Here is a 22,126-nt window from a genome sequence, read left to right on the forward strand (position 1 = left end):
TGACACTAGAGCCATTTGAAACACCTGTAATTTCATAAATGCACGGGCGTCAATCTGGCAATGAGAATTTTTTCCTTCATTTCTTCAAGTATATTTTTGGAAATTGGTGTTCTCCTGCCTGATGTACTGTAATATTACGCTGTTTCACAGAATGTATTTTTCTTTTCTCCTACAGGTGGACAACCGACCTAAATACTATGGAAGAGAGTAAGTTGGCCTTTTCCAAATGTTAGTTAGCCTAACACTTAACCATTTTGGAAACTGAACCCTTTGTGAAACGAGGCATGTTGAGTCAGGGCATTTCAAGCACAGAGGATGATTATGAATCCGTCTTCATTCATCAACCTACCTACCAAACTTAAGTTTCCCACGCAAATTATTTAATGTCATTGTTGTCACAGCCCAAAGGGGGTTACAGCATCATTCATGGTATTTAATGTTTTTCTGTTATTTATATTTTGGAAGCAAAATCACTGAACACTGCTTTATCTGCCCATTCCACCCTTATCATAGCAAGTAGTCTCTTCATTTACTCAGAACTTGGCTTATGATGACAAGGTGCTGTGATGGCTGGTTTCTTTGCATTTTGAACAACTAATGTTTTTTCTAATTTTCTTCTTGAATGTCCAGGTACCATGGGATGATCTCCAGAGAAGAGGCCGACCAGCTACTGAGCCAGGCTGAAGGCAGCTACCTCATCAGAGAAAGTCAGAGACAGCCGGGCACATACACACTGGCTCTACGGTGTGTGTGTGTGTGTGTGTGTGTGTGTGTTGTTTTTTGTTTTGTTTTTTTTGGGGGGGGGTATGCTTGTGAGTGTGTGTATGCTTGTGAGTGTATGTGCTAAGGGGAAGGGTTAGATTGAACATTAGGTTGAGGTTAGGTATGTGTTGATGAGGTGAAAAGGTTAAGGAATTAATGTAATCGATTGAAGTTCCTCAAGAGTATAGTATTGCAACTGTGTGTGTGTATGTGTGTGTGTGTGTGTGTGTGTGTGTGTTGCTGCCTCCTCAGTAAAAGACACTGATGGCTCTCTGTCTTTGTTTTGCCGCGACTCCATTTCTTATGATCCTCCTGAGACCTTGTATGATCTCTGGTCTGACCTCATACATCACTGTCTATGCCTGTATGCATATCTGCGTGTGTGTGTGTGTGTGTGTGTGTGTGAGCGGGAGAAAAAGAGAGCTCATGCTGCGTGTGAAGGAGTGACTGAGCATGTGTGTTTGTGTGTTGGGTGTGTGTGTTCATACCCCAGGTGCTGTGAGTGCTGTGTGGTGTGAGGGTTTATCCCTCCAGTAAAGGCAGCAGTCGGGCTTTAAGCCGCTCAGATACGCTCATCTCTAAACTCACATGCTTCCACACGCTGTCTTTCAGAGAGCCGTACCTCGTGAGGAGAGGTGAAACAACAGGTGGAAGTGTTAGAGAGAGAGGGAGTGTTAGTTTGACCTTTCCTTCAGCTTCATATCATATGAAAAATGGCTACCAGGTGTTCATTGCTCAGCATTTAAAAAGCATAATTTATTCTTGAGTGATGTTCTGTTCCCCAAAGAAGAAAATCCCTCTTCACTTTCACTCCTCCACAGAGGTCAGGGTCAGCTACAGAATAGCAACACCAGGAGCTGGTCAGGATTCAGTGTCTTGCTCAGAGGCACTTCAGCAGGGAGGATGCTTGTTGTCACAGGGGCTTGAACCATTTGAGGGACTCTTTTCCTACCCTCTATGCCACCCTGATGCCCAATTTGCCTTCTCGCCTCTGTCCGCCGCCCGGACTGCTGAGCTCAACGCAGACGGAGGTAACTGAACGTCCACTGTCCTGTCCAAGCAGCCTACACGCACCTTCTCCTCGCCCACTCTTCCCCCCCACTACATTAATTATTGGTGATTCCATAACCAGAAATATCCGCTTCATAAACGCAATCACACACTGTATCCCTGGAGCCACTGTCCCCGTTATCCTGGATAAACTCCTGGATGTTCTGCCCTCACTCCCGACCTCTATTAAAAGAATTGTAGTTCACGTGGGGACAAATGACACATCCCAGCGGGAGTCTGAGCGCACCAAAAACGACTTTAACCTCCTTTTTAATGTTTTAAAGAACTGTGAAAAGTCTGTTTTTATATCAGGTCTCATCCCCACTCTTGGTCGCGGAGTTGGCCGTTTTAGCAGAATCCTCAGCCTTCACACTTGGCTCCAGTCCGCCAGCAGGGCACACGGCATGGGTTTTATTGACAATTTTAACTTGTTCTGGGACCGTCCCTCTCTTTTCAATAGAGACGGGATTCATCCCAACAAACGGGGCAGCCAAATGCTATCGGCTAACTTGCAGCATGCGATGCAGTCCCTTCCATGTGACTGACTGTTTACATCTCACACACACACCCCGGATACTCCCTCTTCCTCTACGCCACAACCGCAGCATACTGCTCCCCATGAGAGCTCCCCCTACAGGTCTCTCCCTGCTGTAAATGTCCAACGCCCCAGTCAGACCACAATAGCTGTTTCTACTATTAGGCCTAAGCCTCCCTCTCCCACACCCATGGTCGTTCCAGTCAGAATCTCTGACAGATCCAACAGTCCATCTGCTGCTATGAATTTTCTGAAAAATTGCAGAAGCCCAAAAAATTTAATTCCAGTGACTCTGGTTTCCTCATCTGGGCATTATCCTGTCCCTCTCAGTATGGCGCTGATAAATGCTCGCTCCATATCGAACAAAATTTTTGTACTGAAGGACATCATCCAGTCTAAGAAGTTAGACTTTTTGTTTGTGACCGAAACCTGGCAGAGGAATATGGAACATGCCCCCCTCATTGAGCTGTGTCCGAAGGATTACAATTTTATCAGCTTGCCTAGAATTTCTGGCCGCGGTGGAGGTCTTGCTGTCGTGTTCAGAAACTGTTTTTCTTGTAGGTTGGTGAGCACTGAGTCCTTCTCTTCTTTTGAATTACAAATAATTAAAGTTGGACGTACTAATCCGTTTTATGGCATTTTAATTTATCGTCCACCCGGCCCAAACAACTCTTTTTTAAATGATTTTAGTGATTTTTTATCGTCTATTCTCAAGCTTTCTAGATTTGTGCTTCTTGGGGATTTTAACATTCATATTGACGATCCTTCTGATAAATTTGCTTCTAGTTTTATTAATATCACTGAGTCTTTTAATCTCGCTCAACATGTAACAGGCCCTACACACGTCAGAGGGCACACTCTGGACCTTGTTTTTACTCTTGGTTTAAATGTTGATTCTGTTTTTACTGAGGATATGTTCATTTCAGATCATAACTGTGTTCTATTTGATTTGTCTTTTAATTTGGATACTTTACCTTGTCGTCGTGAAATCAATTCTCGCATCCTAAATCATCTCTCTGCCGCAAAGTTTTCCGCTGCCTTTGATAACAGCCCTGTTATTATGCCTAATAGTGATGTTGATTCCCAAGTACAGTCTTTTAATGAGCACTGCCTTTCTGTCCTGGATAAAGTTGCTCCGACAAAGACGAGATTCGCTCCTCGGATTAATTCCTCCCCCTGGATGAATGACAGTATTCGCTCTCTTAAACGAACCTGTCGTAAAATAGAGCGTTTATGGAAATCTACACGTCTACAAGTTCACCATCAGCATTTGAAAGAACTGTTAACAGATTTTCATAACATGGTTAAGGAGGCCAGAGCAACTTACTTTTCCAACCTTGTATCCCATAGCCGGCGTAATCCCAAAATCCTATTTGAAACCATCAGTAACATTGTCTCTCCTACATCACCTGCTGTTCCAATTTCTTCAGTTGATGAGTGTAACAACTTTCTCTCCTTCTTTGTTGGTAAGATAAATGACATACGAGCAAACATCATTCCCTCTCTTTCCCCCCCAATTCCTTGCCCTACCCGGCCAACAATCCTGGATAGTTTTTCCCCAATCTCACTACAAGAGCTCACAAATCTGGTCAGTACCATGAAAACCTCCTCTAGTCCCCTTGACATTGTTCCTACTTCTTTCTTAAAAACTGTTTTTGATTCCATTGGTCCATGTTTGCTCTTAATAATTAATAACTCATTGGCATCTGGTCATGTCCCAGCCTATTTCAAACAAGCCGCTGTTCAACCACTTCTCAAAAAAACAAATTTGGACCCTTCTCTGCCCCAGAACTACAGGCCTATTTCCAAATTACCTTTTATAGCTAAGGTATTAGAAAAAGTGGTTGCTAAACAGCTTACAGCTGTCTTAGATGAGCATAACATTTTCGATAAGTTTCAGTCTGGTTTCCGTCGGTTGCATTCAACAGAAACTGCTCTTCTCAGAGTCTCTAACGATCTGCTAATGCAGGGTGATGCAGGAGAATGTTCTGTTCTGGTACTACTAGATCTCAGTGCCGCTTTTGACACTCTGGACCACCGCATATTGGTTGAGAGGCTCAGGCAGTGGGTGGGTATCTCTGGTTCAGCATTGGATTGGTTCTCCTCGTACCTGTCAGACAGGTCTTTCTCAGTCACAGTTCATAAATATGTCTCATCAGCTGAATCTCTGTTATGTGGTGTTCCCCAAGGTTCGGTCCTGGGCCCCCTGCTGTTTGCATTATACTTGCTCCCTCTCGGGCAGATAATTAGAAATTTTAAAGACATCTCCTTCCACTGCTATGCAGACGATATTCAATTATATATTTCGTTTAACCCACAAAATGTCTCTAAACTGTCTGTTCTACTGAAGTGCCTCACCTCTATAAAAGTTTGGATGGCAGATAATTTTCTTCAGCTAAATACTGACAAAACTGAAGTTCTTGTTTCTGCCCCAGATGATGTTGTCCCGAAGGTGATGGACAGTCTTGGCTCTTTATCCTCATCTGTTAAACCTACCCTCCGTAATCTAGGTGTTTCTATGGGCCAGGCTTTGAATCTTGACCAACATGTAAATTGTTTGGTCCGTTCTTGTTTCTACCAGCTGAGAAACATTGCCAAACTCAGGTCCATTCTGTCCATAACTGAGATGGAGATGGTTATACATGCGTTTATTTCCTCCCGTCTTGATTACTGCAATTCTCTTTTCACCTGTCTTAGCAACACGTCCCTAAACCGTTTACAAGTGGTCCAAAATGCTGCTGCCAAGCTTCTTACCAAGTCCTCCAAAAGCTCTCATGTAACACCAATCCTGATGTCCTTACACTGGCTTCCCATCAAATTTAGAATCCAGTTCAAGATTCTTGTTACCACGTACAGAGCCTTGCATGATCAGGCACCTGCTTATATTAAAGAGCTGCTGCAGCCTCATAGTACCAGTAGGACTCTGAGGTCCTCTGACCAGGGTTTGTTGTTTGTTCCTCGCTCGAGGCTTAAGACAAAGGGTGACCGTGCGTTTGAGGTTGTAGCTCCTAAACTCTGGAACTCTCTCCCACTGGTCTTAAGATCAGTGGACACGGTGGACACTTTTAAAAAGCAGCTCAAGACCCATTTGTTTAGACTTGCTTTTGTTTAATTTTTCTTTATCCTTTTCTGGGATGTCTTGTGTTTTTAGCTGGATGTCTGCAATTACTGTGTGCTGCTCTGTGTATTATTTTTGCTTTCTTTGTTCTTTGTGAAGCACTTTGTGACGTCTGTTCTTGAAAGGTGCTATATAAATAAACGTATTATTTGCTCTATAATGCAGGTAGCTAGTTAGCGAATAACTTCAGTTTTAATCAGCAGTCAGTTTTACTTTTAATGTCAGCTATCATTTTTTCAGAGTAGGTGTCACAGTTTTAAATGGGTGCAGAGCTGAATTTGGAATGGAACTCAATATGGTTCTGGGTCAGTTTGTTCTATTCATAGTTCTGTCACTCTTCCACCTGCAGAAGTTTCTCTCTCTCACTGTCGTGCTCATCTCCACTGTTATAATTGCGTTCCATAAATACCCATCCATAAACTAGTGCCCCACTCTGGGCTGGCAGAAAAGGAAAGGTTGGATTTTGGGTTAATGATCTAACGGTACCTTTTTATCTTCCGGTGGTTTCATTACGATCCACCAAGGAGCCCAGAATACATTGGCCCAGTTCAGGGTCTTTCTAGTTCTGTCAGTTAGAGTTTGTGCTATTTTTTTGTATTATGTTAACATAGGGCTGCACAATCACCTGTGTAGTTGTGTGATTTTAGTTTAAAATATAAAATGCAAAAAGCATGATTAGTCTCAAATCATTGACACTTATAATTGTGATCACAATGTCAAGCAAGAAATAGTCGCGATTATTTTAAGTAAAATGGTGCAACCCAAATGCTGGTATATTTTGCCTGTGGTAGATAAGTTTATCTACTCTCCCAGACACTGGCAGATAAGCAACCACTGTTTGGAGGTTCTGGTGTGTGCAATGGTTGGTAAAATTAATGCAAATGGCTGATGAGGTTTTGAATACATCAGCCATGGTGGCATGGTGCCCCGCCTGTTACTCCCCAAAATCCCAGCAGGGTGACTCAGTTCTACTGCTAGAACGTATTAGAGCTCAAATGAAAGCAACAGTTTTGATTCCAGAGATGTGCAGAAGTGATAGTTGCAATTCAATAATCTGTCAATCCAGGCTTTGAGTTTCTCTTTTCTCTACCCCTTATCCCTCCATCCCATCCAGGTTTGGGAACCAGACGAGAAACTTCCGTCTCTACCATGACGGGAAGCACTTTGTTGGAGAGAAGAGGTTTGAGTCCATCCATGACCTCGTCACAGACGGCCTCATCACGCTCTACATCGAGACCAAGGTGTGTTTGTGTGTGTGTGTGTCTCTATCATCCATCTTTACTTCCTTCCTTCCTAGCCCTACTCTAGTAACAAACAGACTTATCGCTTTCCACATTCAGAACAATGTAATGAACTAACTGATCAGCCTATTAGTCAGTCATTCACTCAGTCATTGTGACACCAAATTAATCAATCTATTATTCACCTACAGGAAAGAATAGTTAGCTTTGTTTTATTTCTGCTCAGCTAGGCTTTGAGAACAGTACAAAAGACGAGATTGTCCACTCATTGTTTCTCTGCTCCCACATGACCACCAGAGATGGACCCATTGATCGGGGGCTGAACAGAGCCATCATAAGCAGTCGTAATTCTGTGGATATAAATGCTGATTATGGGTTATTACTTGCCAAGATGGTAACAGCACACAGTGCATTTTTGCCATAAAAGGTTTCTTACTTGTCCAGTGTGATTCAGTTTGACTCATCTTACACAGAACACAATGCTACTTGATCACTGCTTGATTAGAAATAGAAAGTGCATTTTTATTTATTTATTTATTTATTTTTAAGAGTAGGCAGTCCACTCCGCTTAATTATGTATTCATTTATTCAGACAGTAGGAAAGTAGTGAGTGGGTCAAGCAGGCACAGGAGGAAGGTTCTAGCAGGATTCAGTCCTTGGCCAGTTGGGTCAAATGTGGTTTCAGAGGCAGGGAAATAACCACTCACTATTTTAGAGCACACAGATAAACTGCAACAGTGCTGTGTGTTTGTCAGCGAAGGAGTACCATAAATAATGCAAGACTATTATTGTTAAAAAAATAAGTCAGGTTACTTGTATTGTTTTTATTCTGTGCTAAATATTGATATCAGCTTTCATAAATCCATAATTGGGCAACCTCCAGTTTCAACAAAACAAATGTTTGCCAGATGCTGTCTAACAAATATGCCAGGTGAAAATAGCAGTGTGTCAGTATTATAGAATTTCCTCAGTAGTAAAATCCTATGCCAAGACAGATAGTCTGGGACTACTATGTATGTCCCCAGTTGCCTAGGATTGAATCCCGCCAGAGCTTTCTTTTGAGTAGACTGCCCAATCTGCTTTTTAAGAAAAACAAATTGAAAAAGTAACACAAACATATCTGAGAGCCACATGTAAGATGTCAGAAATCAAAGGGAATGCTGGTCTGTGTTCTGTAATACAGTAACCCTCTCTCCTCCTTCAGGCAGCGGAGTACATTGCTAAGATGACCATCAACCCCATCTATGAACACGTGGGCTACACCACCCTGAACCAGGAGCCCACCCTGAAGAAACACCTGCCCCACAGCCCCGAGCCGTCTGATGGGCCAGCGCCGGCTAAAGACGGGGGCAACGCTGAGGAGAGGGTGAGGAGGAACATACATGCATATACTGTATGTTGAGACTGTATGTGTTTACGTTACATTTGTGTATTGCCCCGCCGTAACACTGCACGCGATTTAGCTGATGATTTTACTCTATTCTGATCGATTGTGGGCGGTGCGAGAGGCTCCGATTGCATCTATGTAGTCGTCTGCAGCTGTTTTCCAAGCATCGTCTTTGAAACGTTTATTCCTGCAGTCTTTCCAATATAAGTTGTAGAGAACTGTGAAGCTTTGAATGGCTGTTAACTGTTGTTGTTAACTTGCCAGGCGGAACTATTGTTAATGAAATGGAATCACATCAGTGAACACAATGAAGCACAGAAATCTGATTGGGTGTTGATGGCCAATGACCGCAAAAAGTTCAGCTATGGCCAGTTTTTCTCGACCAACAGGCTTGTTGACTGTTGTGTTGCTCACTGTGTGAATGCAGGGTCAGGGAGTTAATTTAGGTGATTTAGTCTGACCTGTGTAGCTCAATGGGAAGAGCATGAGACTGACACTGCCAGGGCCAGGGGGTTCATTCCCACTGGGACCCGTGCTAAAATATCTATGCACGCATGGTGTGCATAGAGTACTGTAATGGCAGTTTGGATAAACAGGGTTCTTACGCACGTCTGGAAAGTCTGGTAATGTATTGAAAAAGAATGTAGTAATTTTCATGTCTTAAAACGTTTTGAAATGGCACAAAATTATAGCAAAGAAGATACAAAGAGCGCTGCACTTTATTTTTTGAGACTGGCCCTCTACATTTTTACATTTTGCACGTTCCAACACTAGAGACCATGATCGATCTCTTTTCAAGAGTTTGGAAAATTATTGTTGTTCATACTAAATATACAAAAGACTACATATTTTCTGTGATTGTAGAGTCCCTATCAACTCAAGCATTCTGATGTTTGTTGTGAGAAATATTCTTCATCTTCAGAGTGACATGGCATAGCTTATAGGGGCTGCATAATATGACTATTAGCATAAATTATACCAACAAAAGTCCCATCAAGATCTGTAAAAAATATGGATTTTTGAAATCAGAGCTGTGTAGAAACCCTGGATGCAAGCAGAGACCAAGTAGCATATGTTGTAGGTAAACTAACACACACAGATCTGATTAACCAATTATCTGTTGGCTCAGATAATTGGCTAAGTGCCACTTTAGGGCTACAGTCCAATACATTCCCTTGGTAGGAAACCACAGCTTGAAATTAACCCTTAAAATTTGCCTTTCCAAGACAAAGGACCGAGTCTGTTTTTCTTTTCTGGTAGAGGTGCAGATGTAGAATTGTTAATCATGTCCCCTTAACTGGGTCTGTGCAAATTTGCTAACATTGTTAGCCTGTAGTAAAAGGTTATAAAACAATGATCAATAAATCTTCCATGTCTAAAACTGTGATCTGGATAAATACAGAAATTTTAAATGGAAATGTGTAGGAACACTGAGATGAGCTTAAGGTTATAGAATGGATTGATCAAGAGGAGCAATGGATGAGGAGGAGGACAGGTGTGGAGATGGACTGGATTTATTTTTGGGCAAGCAAGCATACAGTAAGTCCCTGTATGTTGAAATCTCTATACACATGTAGACCTGCACCTAGAAAATGTAACAAGAAAATGTTAGAAAGCTCTTTCCAGAGAGCAGAAGAGAGAGGTTAGAGGAAGGAATGAATAGAATGAAAGCAAATGAGAGGGGGGATACAGAGTCTGGAAACTATGGGAAATTACTTATACAAGTTCCAGTTATTTAAAAGTGGGAACAATACAGAAATCAGGAGAAAGTTTAAGTCTCTAAATTCACCCCCAGAGTGCAATTAATTTGTGCACTGCACACCACTAATTATGAGTTGTATTTTTTTTTATTGTATTTCGATTTTTGTAGATTGTTGCATGTTGTTTGTCTGCAACTTTTATATTTTTCATAATGCTGCTCACTTAACCAAGTCTCCCTTGAAAAAGAGATGTTTAATCTCAATGGGACTACCTGGTTAAATTAAATAAAAATAATAATCAATAGTGTTACCAGTATATAACAATAATAGAGATAAATTTACAGTATCTAAAAAAGTTAAGGGCTTGACAAGTATGGAATTTGAAGATAAAATGTCAAGGAACACTGCAGAGAGGAAAAATAAGACAGAGAGATGATGATTAGGTTCTATACAGTAGGATGGAGGGATGAGGGATGGAGGGGGGTGCGGAGGAGAAGTGGCCACCAGCCAAAGGCTCTGCAGTAAAATTACATAACAGCTGTTCCCCTGCAGAAACCTGCTATCTCCCAAAAGCCAACTAACTAACTTATCAGAAACTGGCTCATATGCTCATTGGTTTCCATCTATTAGTGACAATTTTGCAGTGTTTTGGTTTGGTCCCAGGGTCAAGAAATATTTTCTACATCTGGGGGACAGTGACATTTGTCAATCAGAGTAGGAAAACAGACGTTGCAAAATTGGGAGATGTAAGGTTTCTGTAGGACGCCGCAGGTAGCCCAGATGCTAATCACTGGGCAGATGTACATTCAGTTCTGCAGTGGTGCATGTGTGTGTGTGTGTGTGGATAGTGTGTGTGTGGACTGTGTGCAGGTGGATGGGTACAAATGAGGCAGGAGATGCGGATCCATTTGGACAACTGCTGCAGAACTACACACACACACACACACACACACACACAGAAGTGTAATAAAATCAAGTTAAAATGGAAGAGGAAAACACAAAGACACACACTAACAGGCACATAGCAAAGAAGGTGTAGTGTGTGCAATACGTTTATGTGCTACACCAGTTGTGAGCCTCCTGAGACCTTGTGTGACCTGCGGTCCATGACCACCTATACTGCACCTCATACATCACTGTCTGTGTGTGTGTGTGTGTGTGTGTGTGTGTGTGTGTGTGTGTGTTTGAGTGTAATGGGGGTGGTCCTGTGTACGTGTGTGATTTCATAATGGGGAGGATTTGCAGACAAAGCAATATGGCTGTGACATTGAGACCAGAGGTGGCTCTCTAAGGGAGAACAACACAGGACAAATACTTATTAAGAGTTAGACCCTATAGAGTTTATCACCCTATTATTCTAGATTAAATGCAGTCTTAGAGTACCTATGAGAGTGAAAAAGACATCATTCTGGTGATCGTTGTTTTTTTTTAAAGGTATTTTTTAAGGAATTGTTGCCGTTTTATGAGATTGTACACAGTGGACGGTGACTGGAAAGATGGCAAAGAGAGGAGAAGGCAGGAAAAAATTGTCACAAACCAGATTTGAACCTGCCCTCATGTTCCTAGTACATGATAATGCACCTTCGCCTGCTGCTTCGAGACCTGTCCCATGAATGTTTTGAATCAAAGACCAGACTACCCACTAGAGATGCACCGATCGATCGGCCGGTGACCGGAATCGGCCGGTTTTCAGCTGATCGGCCATGACCGGTGACCGGCCGATCAGTCTCATATATCCGATTCTGTGCCGGTCAAATTTAAGACAACAGTAAAAACTCCGCTGTGATGCTTACGGACCTCGGCGCAAGCGCCTCGGTCCTGACCGCATCACTGTCGTGCCAATAATGAAGGTAACGCACACCCTCGAGTGTAATTGCGATTATACAACAGTTACCAACAAAATAAAAGATATAAACAAAATGTATTCATATTGTGGGGCAATTCGCTCTCAAAATAAAAAAGGGTTTACTACTCCAGCAAGTAGGCGGAGCCTTAGTAACGACCTAGCAACAGAGACGATTTCTAGTCCCTGTTGAGTCAGCCAGCCAACTTGAGCTAATGCTTTCTAGAGATCGCGGGATTTCCCAAACTGAATAAATACCACACATATAAACACAAAACTGCCTTGCTAGCTCAATCTTGTTGTAACTAAGATATCTGCTGAAAAAAATAATTTTTCCATGGACAGATTTAGCTACTATGTCCGCGAACTTCACATGTATTTTTAAGCTAGTAGCGCCGTGTCACCGACTCACCGGCACAGCTGATGGAGGATGCCAGAGCGTCTGGTAACATCAAGGCTGAACAGAGTTAGCGTAGCAATATATTTAAATATATTGTATGATAATATGGCGGAGTAATATTTAGTGATGAGCACGGCTAGGTGTGCTGTCATGCTGATTTGATCACGTTCTAAATGTCTAGTTGATCTATCAGATTGCTTGGTCGGAACTACCTGTTGTATTAGTCCATAATAGTAATAGTCCGTGTGTTGTTATATAGATCTGTTGCACCTGTTTTCTTTCGGGAAAGTATAAAGTGGGATATACTGCAATTCATTTTCATTTGGATTTTATTTGTTCAAAAAAGCTCTGTCCAGTAACCTGGAGCACTTTTTTATTTTGAGATTTGTTTGAGTGAGAGTGAGAGAAGGTCCTGTAACCTGGTGCAGTTTTGGAGAAAATGTAAGTTATTAATAGTCAATGTTTTATTATGAACATACAATTGAATTTTAATTTTCCATTAAAGAAAAGTTACAAAAATGTTTGTGTGTGCTGTCAATTATCGTTCTTAGAAAGATAATCGGAATCGGCCAAAATCGGAATCGGCAGGTCAGACTTTTAAAAAATCGGAAATCGGAATCGGCCAAGAAAATTGCAATCGGTGCATCTCTACTACCCACCAGACCAGACCAGACGGCCCACAGAGGAACAGAAAATACCCAATCTGGCTGTTTTTTGTACTGTTCTGTACTTGTATCATAGGCCTTCAAATGATGATGAATTGTAGTGGGACTTGGCTTGTCTGAGAACCCAGCAGTGCCTCCTGGTCAGTCGGCTATAGGAGTGAATTTAAAATCATCATCATTAGTCTTAAAATGCCAGAATGTTTGGCTGTTTTCCAGGTTTGATTCGAAGGTATGCACTTGTCTCTTTGTCAGAATGTAATCATTCTGACACAGATAATAACTTCATGAATATACGACAGACATTCAGCCTGCTAGCCATAACCAGCATCTTCCAGAGTGTGATTTTTTTTCTCTCTCTCATTTCTCTTTTTCTGTTGTTTTTTTCTTTATTTCTGTACCAGACACGAGTCTGTCTGTTTATCATAATCCTGGTGCCCTTTTGTTAGAACACCCACCCACCCCCGTTGAATGAAAACAGTCATTAAATATCCATGACCAGTCATACATATTCACTGTGTGGTGCATATGAGCTGGGGATGAGTGATTTCAAGATAGATGATTCTTCACTCAGTAGCTGGGAATAGCTGTTTTATTTTAATTGCCATTTCGGGGTTAAAGATTAAACTTTTTAAGCATATATCTCTAAAATGATATTGAGGGAAAATTAATGAAGATCATCAGTGGGAAGCCTGTCACTGCTTTGCCTTGAAACGGCAAAATGTAGTAGTTTAAAAATGTAGTGTCTTTGTCAAACAGCTAAAAAAGACAAAGCACGAAGCTTGTAAATCTTTCTCCCAGAGGCACAGGGTTAATTTCAGTCGTACTGCTTGTTTGTGTGTAGTTTGCTCAGCCCAAAAATAATCAGTAGGTCGCTACAGTCCCAACATTGTCAAAGACAGCAAGAACAAACAAGCACCCACTGGAGGCGGCACTTAACCAAAAACATACAAAGTGCACTTCTCAAGTGAAAATGCACCCTTAAACTGTTCTTATGTAACAATATTTATATAATCTGTTTAAGATAATTGAAAACCAGGGCTCTTGATTTTACGCCCAGTTGAGACTTGCAAGGATCAATAATCCAAGGATTAGCCTATTTGAATTCTGTTGTAGGGCAGTTTTTCTCTTGAGCAAATTTCATGTGAGTGGGAAGACTCTAGCAGTTATTGTTGTTATTGTTTACACAGTGGACGAGCCTTGGAGATGGCAAATTGGGCAAAAAAATAAGACGAGAGAGAGGGATGGAATGGATGTTGCTGTTGAGAATGATAGACAGACGAAGGGATAGAAATAAAGAAGACAAGTGTCAAAGAATGAAAAACAAATGTCCCCTTGAGCCACAAAAGCACATTAGTGATACTGAGCTCTCATTCTTTCCTCGTTGTCTCTTTCTCTCCCTCTCCCTCTCCGTCTCCCTCTCTCTCTCTCTCTCTCTCTCTGTCTTTCTCTCTCTCTCTCTCTCACTCTTTCTCTCCCTCTCCTTCCCTCCCTCTGTGTCACTCTCCTTCTCTCCTGGGATAATCGAGGTGGCAGAATTGGTGATGAGCAAGAATTGCTTCATTCTGATTGGTTCATGCTCTTCTCAATGTGACCTGTTAAATCCATCCATTACTGCACCATAGCTCAACCACCCCCACCCCCACCCTCTCCTCCTCCTCCTCTCTTTCTCTTTCTCTCTTTTACTCTCTCTCTCTGTCTCTCTCTCTCTCTCCGCCTCTATCCCTCCCTCCTTCATTGGTTCTGCCTAGTGAGTGTGTAGAGAGGAAGGGGGAAGAGGATTAACACACACACACACACACACACACACACACACACACACAGAGCCATGCGGGCTGAGGCGCACTCTCACACACAGAAGAGATCACCTCCACGAGACCAAGAGCTTGGGAATGCACACAGTCTATTGCATCAGTCTGGTTTTAAGGAATTAAAAACCATTTATCTTTCTTTGTGCGCACATTACTAGAAGTGAAGATTTATTGAATCATATATTAACTGAACTTTTTTTGTTAGCGCTTTTTTCATGTTTTTTTTTGTGTGTCCTAAGAGATTTATTATTGGCTGGCTGGCTTTTGTTTTCGATTATGGGCTGGAAGCGCACAGTGCAGCCCCGTCAGGACGCAGCGCTAATCTGATTGGCTGATCTTTGTGGTACTAAGTCAACGCGATTGGTCCACTCCTCGGTTTGGGATTCCACGGTGATGTGTGTTGTTGTCGGACGGGGCAGGCGCATACTGAGCTTTTAACCGGTCGCACCTCTCTGAGCGTCTAGTTGTTGTGCTGTTTACAGTTTTTCCTGCTGATACAGTAAGGTGTTTTTTTTTTAACTCGCTGGGCATTCCAGTTTATTTTTATAAAATTTCATGGCTGTTTTGTCTGGGTTTTTTTAAGCCATTTTCATGAAATTCTTTTCAGAAATTTTTCTTGTATTTGATTTTCTCGTGGCAGTGTGATCGCCTCGCTGTAATTCTTTGTGGGATTCACATTTTGCTCACAGAGGTAACATTTGATATAGGATATTGATTTATTTACTCCAGTTGGGGTTAAAATACGCGCCAAAACTACCCGTCCCACAATGCCGAGCCGAGAGTCGTACGTCATTAGGAGGGGTGAGAAGCGATCGGGCAGGCGGCCCGACAAGGAGGCAGGAAAAAAGGGGGCTGTGTTTACCGCCGCCCTGGGTTTGAACGTCAGGGGTTCGATTCCCTCCCTGCCAGTCTCCGGCACCGCCTCAGACCCCAGCCTCGGGTCGGGCCCCCGCCTCAACCTGGCGCCGCCCCCACCCAAACCCGCCTCCCCCGCCTCCACCTTCTGGCAGCCAATCAGATCGTTTGCCCTTTCACAGCTCACGTCGTTGGTGCGGCGGGCCACCCTGAGGGAGAACGACTTGGCGCCCAAGTACGAGAAGGTCCATAACTTCAAGGTGAGCCGCTCCGTCCTCCTCCATCCCCTCCTGACTCTCTCTCTGTTCTTTTCTGTCTCTCTCTCCCCTCGGTGTGTGTGGGAAGCACGCCCAAATCGCTGATTCAGCTCCTGTGGTCTTATTCTAATTCACCTCAGAGAGCACAGTTAGGATACACACACACACACACACACACACACAAACATACATACATGTTGACATTTACATTTCAGGCTTTCAGCTGACGCTCTTATTCAGTGCAACAGTACAATAAGATTCAAATTTCCAGATTTCCATCATTGCAGCCAACCAGTAGTTAGAAGAAAAGGTCAGAGCTGGAGTGCACTGACAATAAGGAGGTGCTAGGAAGAAGTGGAATAAGAGCCAAGGAGAGATGTAGAGAGGAAATGTTTTTTAAGAACATGCACTGACATAGACACACAAAAACGCATACAAAAAAGAAAAAAGAGCACAATGATGGAGGCTATCAACATTTCTACCCATACAGACCCGATTTTCTGCAATGAATGTGTAAAACTCAATAATTCTCATCATCTTTCTTGCACTCCCTTTCTCTCACCGTTATTGTTTTCTTTTCTTAGTGCCAGTCTTTAAATATGGCTTTCAGGCTTAAATATGCATCCATAGAGTTTTTAAAAAAAAAATCTTGTGTTAAGCAATAAATTGACAGACATTTTAGGCAATATTTCATAACATCAGGTTATTTGAAATTTTGTTCCCCTTTTCAAAAAGTTTACCTGGTCACACATACCCTTGTTCAGTTACATCTAATTAATCTGTCTTTCTATTTACCATTCTGTCTATCTGTCTATTTTCACTTTTATAATAGTTGTGAATTCAGTCTTAGAAATCTAACTGGCATTAGCCCTTATTATTCTCTCTCTCTCTCTCTCTCTCTCTCTCTCTCTCTCTCTCTCTCTCTCTCTCTCTCTCTCTCTCTCTCTCTCTCTCTCTTCCCCCCTCTTTTTTCCTCCCTCCTTTCTCTCTCAGGTTCATACGTTCAGGGGCCCCCACTGGTGTGAGTATTGTGCCAACTTCATGTGGGGTCTCATTGCTCAGGGAGTCAAGTGTGCAGGTAACACAGTCACACACACACACACACACACACTCTCTCTCTCTCTCACACACACTCTCACATCTGTCTATAATGCGCCCTTCTAAAGCTCATTGTTTTTGTGTAATGTAATGTGTAAAATACAAGTTTGGAAGTTTATTGAATAATTTTCGTTGAGATAGTTCTCTGCTATTGATCCTTCCCTATTTCATGTCTGTCTGTTCCTTTTTCCTCCTCCACTCTTTCCATCAATATCTCTCTCTCTGTTTCTCTTGCTCTCTCCTTCCCTCTGTCTCTCAAACCGTGACTTGAAATTGGGACAGCAAGCTAAAGTTAGTCCATTGCGCTGACTCATCTGTCGTGTATCATGGATTTAAATGTTAAAACACTGAATATGAGGCCAAAGAATAAACAGTCACGGAGACCCACACAGTCGTGATCAAATGCTGGCAAACTGTGTCAACAGCAGCTACAGTTACACTTTAAATTTCACTGCAGCTTTTAATCATCAGAGATCTGGACGGACAAAAATCTGATTTTACTCACATGACTGTCGGATCTTCAAAACATAGAATAATGAAATGGTCCAGCTGGTGTTTTGATTGGTAGCCTGGACGCAATCTAGCCACAATGCATGCACAATGTAAAGAGATGGCGATAGAAAGCAGGAAAGTAATGCAGACCCATATTTAAATAAATGCAGCCACAGGAGACAAGAAATGTGGAGATACAGCGATGTGATCTCAATAAATGATCACAAAATACCATGTTGAGAATTTGATCACAAAAATCACGTCATGTGTAACTGTAGCAAATGACACCAGCAAAATAGACAACAACTTTAGCTCAATGTTCCCATGTTCCCTTTCGCTATTGATCTAGAGCCATATCTTACACAAGATTATGAAATAGTTTTCAGCAAACTACTTGTCATGTTGACACCTCTGTCTGTCTTCCTCTCTCTCTGTCAGACTGTGGGCTGAACGTCCATAAGCAGTGCTCTAAGGTCGTGCCCAACGACTGCCAGCCGGACCTGCGGCACGTCAAGAAGGTCTACAGCTGCGACCTGACCACACTGGTCAAAGCCCACAACATCAAGAGACCCATGGTGGTCGACATGTGCATACAGGAAATAGAGGCCAGAGGTGAGAAAGAGAAGAGACTGAGTGTGTGTGTGTGTGTGTATGTGTTTGTTTGTGCGTGAGTCAGTGATTATATAACGTTCTAAGAAGATTGGAAGCATTGTTTGCTGCAACTTTGGGAGAGAGAGGAAGAGACTGAGAGAAAGATGAAAGGGAGAGAGAGAACACCCACGAGGCTGGCATGTGTATGCAGGAGGGTGACGGGTGTGGGTGTGTTTGTGCGTATGTATTTGTATGTGGGTGAGTGTGTGTATGTGTGTGTGTGTGTGTATGTGTGTGTGTGTGTGTGTGTGTGTGTGTCAACCCCCTCCTCTCACTGGTTAAAGTCTGTAACACCAAAACATGGTCAAGTATTCAGGAGATTGAGCGAGATATGTGTGTCTGACCTCCCCACACTGACTGGAGCTTGAGTTGAGAGTGTGTGTGTGTGTGTGTGTGTGTGTGTGTGTAATAGACTGAGAGCTAGAAACCCTCCCCTGTGGGACCTGTGTGAATCTGTGTAAAGTAGCCATGGGGGAGCTGCAACAAACTGGGTTTTATTGACGATGATTGAAGTACTGAGTGAAACTAATATATGAAATCAATAAAGGCACCTCACTGGGACTGATTGAACTTGACTGACGCAGTAGAGCCAATTGAATTCACCTCTCGCTCCTTCTGTCTTCTCTCACCTCCCCCCCTTCTCTCTCTTCCTCTCTATATTTCTCTCTCATCCATCTGTCTCTCTCAATTTGTGCTTCAATCTCTCTCTCTCTCTCTGTCTGTCCCTCTCTCGTCTGTCTGTCTCTTCCTCTCTCCCTTTATCTCTCACTTAATTTGTCTTTCTGTATCTCCTCTTTACATCTCGCTTTCTCTCATTCGCTGGCTCTCTCCCATCTCTACATCTTTCTCACTACGACATTAACAGATAGCTCTTCATAAAAACAAATATGAGTGTTATCAGCAATACTGTAGCAAAGAAACATTTAATAACAATTCAGTTCAGTTGACCAATTCCATTTAATTAATGACAGTGTCCCTCCAACTCTCTCTATTTGTCTCTTTCTCTCTAGGTCTTCAGTCTGAGGGTTTGTACAGAATATCAGGCTTCAGTGAGCTTATTGAAGATGTCAAGCTGACCTTTGACAGAGGTGAGTATCGCCCCCTGGTTTGTTTACCACTTGTAATCTCTTTTAACCGCTGCAAGTCTGACCTGTGCAAGGTACTTTAGTGACACAGAAGTGTAGTAACTCTGTAGTAAATGTGTGTAGTAAGTGTAGTAATTCCATCAGTCTTCACTCTAGCCTTTAATACTCTTCCAGTAAAAGCCATCTTTAGTATTTTGACTCTCTAATCAAGTGAATATAAGTCATGCAGCTGCAGGTTGGCTGTTCTGTAGCTGAGCCTGACCTCTGACCTACATGTGGCGAAAAGAGAATTTCCCCTTTAGGATCAATGAAGTATCAAATAAAATCCCCTTGAGAGCTGTACTGAAGGTAGATGTCTCCTCTTGCGTGGTTATAGTAAATCCTTGGGTTCCTTTCTGACTTGTCTTTTTCACATTGATAGTAATTGATTGATTGGTTGGTTCATTTGGTTAGTTTTATTGATTTGACTGACTTCATTGATTTTCTCTACAGATGGAGAGAAAGCTGACATTTCCTCAAATGTTTATGAACATCAACATCATCACTGGAGCCCTCAAACTCTACTTCAGAGAGCTGCCCATTCCCCTCATCACATACGACGCCTACCCGCGCGTCATAGAGGCTGCAAGTAGGTCCTCACAGAAGTGTGTGTGTGTGTGTGTGTTATTACATAACGTGCAAGGAAGCATGGAAGAATTGTTTGCCACACAAGATGAGCTTTAAAGGCATGCTTTGTACTTCGCAACGAGGCCAATGTGTTCTATGCTCCAAATCTATAGAAGACTTGGGGGGGAAATGTGCTTTGTAGGTGTAGGATTTTAACATGGCTTCTAAAACAAATCTTCTTTCCCCTTTATGATATTTTGTGTGTGTTTGTGTGTGTGTGTGTGTGTGTGTGTGTGTGTGCTGCAGAGATCGCAGACCCTGACAAGCGTCTGGAGTCTCTCCACGAGGCCATGAAGCTGCTGCCGCCCGCTCACTGCGAGACGCTGCGATACCTCATGGCTCACCTCAAGAGGTCTGAACACACGAGCCACGGTTCCACTTACTCACATACTTCTGGTTGTGGTTTGCTTAATGGTTAAACATCCTGCTATTCAACTGGAAGACTGGGTTTTGAGCCCGACTAAAGATAGTGAGGTCACGTCTTAAACCAATTAAAATACATTTTGGAGTGGCAGGGTGGTCTGGTTGTTATAGCAACTGTCTTTCAACCAGAGACCTGGGTTTAAGCCCTATGGCAAACATCCGCCCTGCTTAAGTGTTCTTGAGCAAGACACTAAAGCCCAGCTGGAGTGTAGCTGACCTTGTCCTCTGACCCCCCTCTGACCAGCGCTCCCCTGAGTGCTCCAAGTGGAACATGTCTCAACTTTAGATGCGCATTAAGTCATTGTCACCATCTTCGGTTTCAAAAGATGAACAAGCCTGATCAAACTTCCTACCTGCCAGGGAAAAATAGCTCTTGAAACAGGCACTATCTTGCTCCTGGACAAGATGATAAAACTCTCCATGCTCTATTCTTACTAGGAGGATGTCATGTATCCACATTCTCCATTTCTAACGACCTCTTGTTCAGGATTATTTTCAACAATGTTACCCTCTTGTTGCTTCAGGTTATCTAGCTAACGCTACTTGAAGAGCTTGCAAGTTGCTGTCAAACTTTGTGTTGCATAGCAACGAGAATGATGTAACACTCCTTGTGCCCTTTGAGTTTCTGCAGTCTCTGTTACCAGCAACGTTCACAGCTGTGCTTTGCATTTGTGCATGAGAAAACACATCCTATCTGATGACAGACTTCAATGTTTTCTCCTCTACTCCCTTCATTAACCACCTGTCTTCCCTCTCCCTCTCTCACTCCTCTCTTCCTCTCTCTCTCTCTCTCTCTCTCTCTCTCTCTCTCTCTCTCTCTCTCTCTCTCTCTCTCTCTCTCTCTCTCTCTCTCCTCTCTCTCTCTCTCTCTCTCTCTCTCTCTCTCTCTCTCTCTCTCTCTCTCTCTCTCTCTCTCCCTCCATCCCTCTCCCTCCAGGGTGACCCAGTGTGAGAAGGATAACCTCATGTCCAGTGAGAACTTGGGCATCGTCTTTGGCCCCACACTGATGAGGGCCCCTGAGCTGGACGCCATGACGGCGCTCAACGACATCCGATACCAGAGACTGGTGGTCGAGACGCTCATCACCAACGAGGACGTTTTGTTTTGAGAGGAGGGGCAGGTCTGGATGCAAAAATGACTCTTCCGATGAGGAGAGGAAGAAAAGACATTGTGAAGACGCTCATACGCAATGTCTTGATGTGAGAAGATAAGGATGGAAAAGTGAGCAGTCGTCGTTTTGACAAGAAAAGGAAGGAGAGAAAGGCAAGATGGGAATGTCTTGTTGCTAAAACAGAAGAAAGGAGGATTTGTAAAAGACGAGAAAAGGACACCATCTGTTTTTTGTGAGGGGTGGATGGAGGGAAGGGTGAAGAAGTGACGCCCATTCTTTCGGGTAGCAAGTAATGAAGCAAAGGGAGGAAAGATATAGTGGAGACTCTCATAACAAACAATGGCTGAGGGTGGAGAAAAGGATGGATGGATGCAGTGTTTCCCCTGTGATTTTTTTAGTGCATTTCGAGAATAAAAATCAATCGAAGTTTTGTTCAGTTCATTAAACAAATGTGAAAAAGCTGACTCCCACATAAGAATGAACAATTGTACAAAATGGGTTACAGGATGCCAAATTTCCCTTATTTTTTGGAGAGTTTGCTTTTTAAAATTCATTTAATGGGTAAAAAAACATCCTCTGATTCTTCTTTTTTTAAAATAGAAAAGGGCACCGGCCTCTCGCCGTAGAAAAATAAAAATTCTCATAGAGGTGAATCATTATCTCGCCTGATTAGCTGCATTATGTGTTGCACCAGTTTTATAATTAGAGAATTTAATGGTCTTTGTCTATGTAGGGGAAACACTGGGGGGAACATCCATATGTCACCATTCCCTCTTTCTTGACTGGATACCTTGATATTTTTCTATTTTCATGTTTCTCCACCAGACTCTGGTCTCACTGTTGGGAGACAGTTTATACATTTGTCCTCCAGCTACCTTGAAAACTGCTTGTGAGCATTTTTAGCATTTCTCATTCAAACCATTTGGGTATTGCTAGCCACAAGCTAATGAGCTAGCTTTCATCTCGTGGTACTCGATG

General features: G+C 42.7%; 1 protein-coding gene across 1 annotated transcript in view; it reads left to right on the forward strand.

The window, feature by feature from the left end:
* The window catches only part of LOC139662585 (N-chimaerin-like), a 29,285-nt gene extending 8,061 nt beyond the window's left edge, over positions 1-21,224 (forward strand). Inside the window, 12 exon segments of the mRNA XM_071541280.1 lie at positions 176-207; positions 631-744; positions 6,580-6,706; positions 7,911-8,072; positions 15,547-15,624; positions 16,615-16,699; positions 17,650-17,823; positions 18,873-18,950; positions 19,440-19,476; positions 19,478-19,575; positions 19,860-19,965; positions 20,974-21,224. Coding sequence (XP_071397381.1) covers positions 176-207; positions 631-744; positions 6,580-6,706; positions 7,911-8,072; positions 15,547-15,624; positions 16,615-16,699; positions 17,650-17,823; positions 18,873-18,950; positions 19,440-19,476; positions 19,478-19,575; positions 19,860-19,965; positions 20,974-21,145 — 1,263 coding nt within the window. The 3' untranslated portion in view covers positions 21,146-21,224.
* Positions 21,225-22,126: the final 902 nt, after the last annotated feature.

This window comes from Centroberyx affinis, unplaced genomic scaffold (genome assembly GCF_046629955.1).
Source record: "Centroberyx affinis isolate AG114_WGS23_722 - 3 ecotype Tasmania unplaced genomic scaffold, CSIRO-AGI_Caff_v1 ptg003849l_1, whole genome shotgun sequence".
Taxonomy (NCBI): domain Eukaryota; kingdom Metazoa; phylum Chordata; class Actinopteri; order Beryciformes; family Berycidae; genus Centroberyx; species Centroberyx affinis.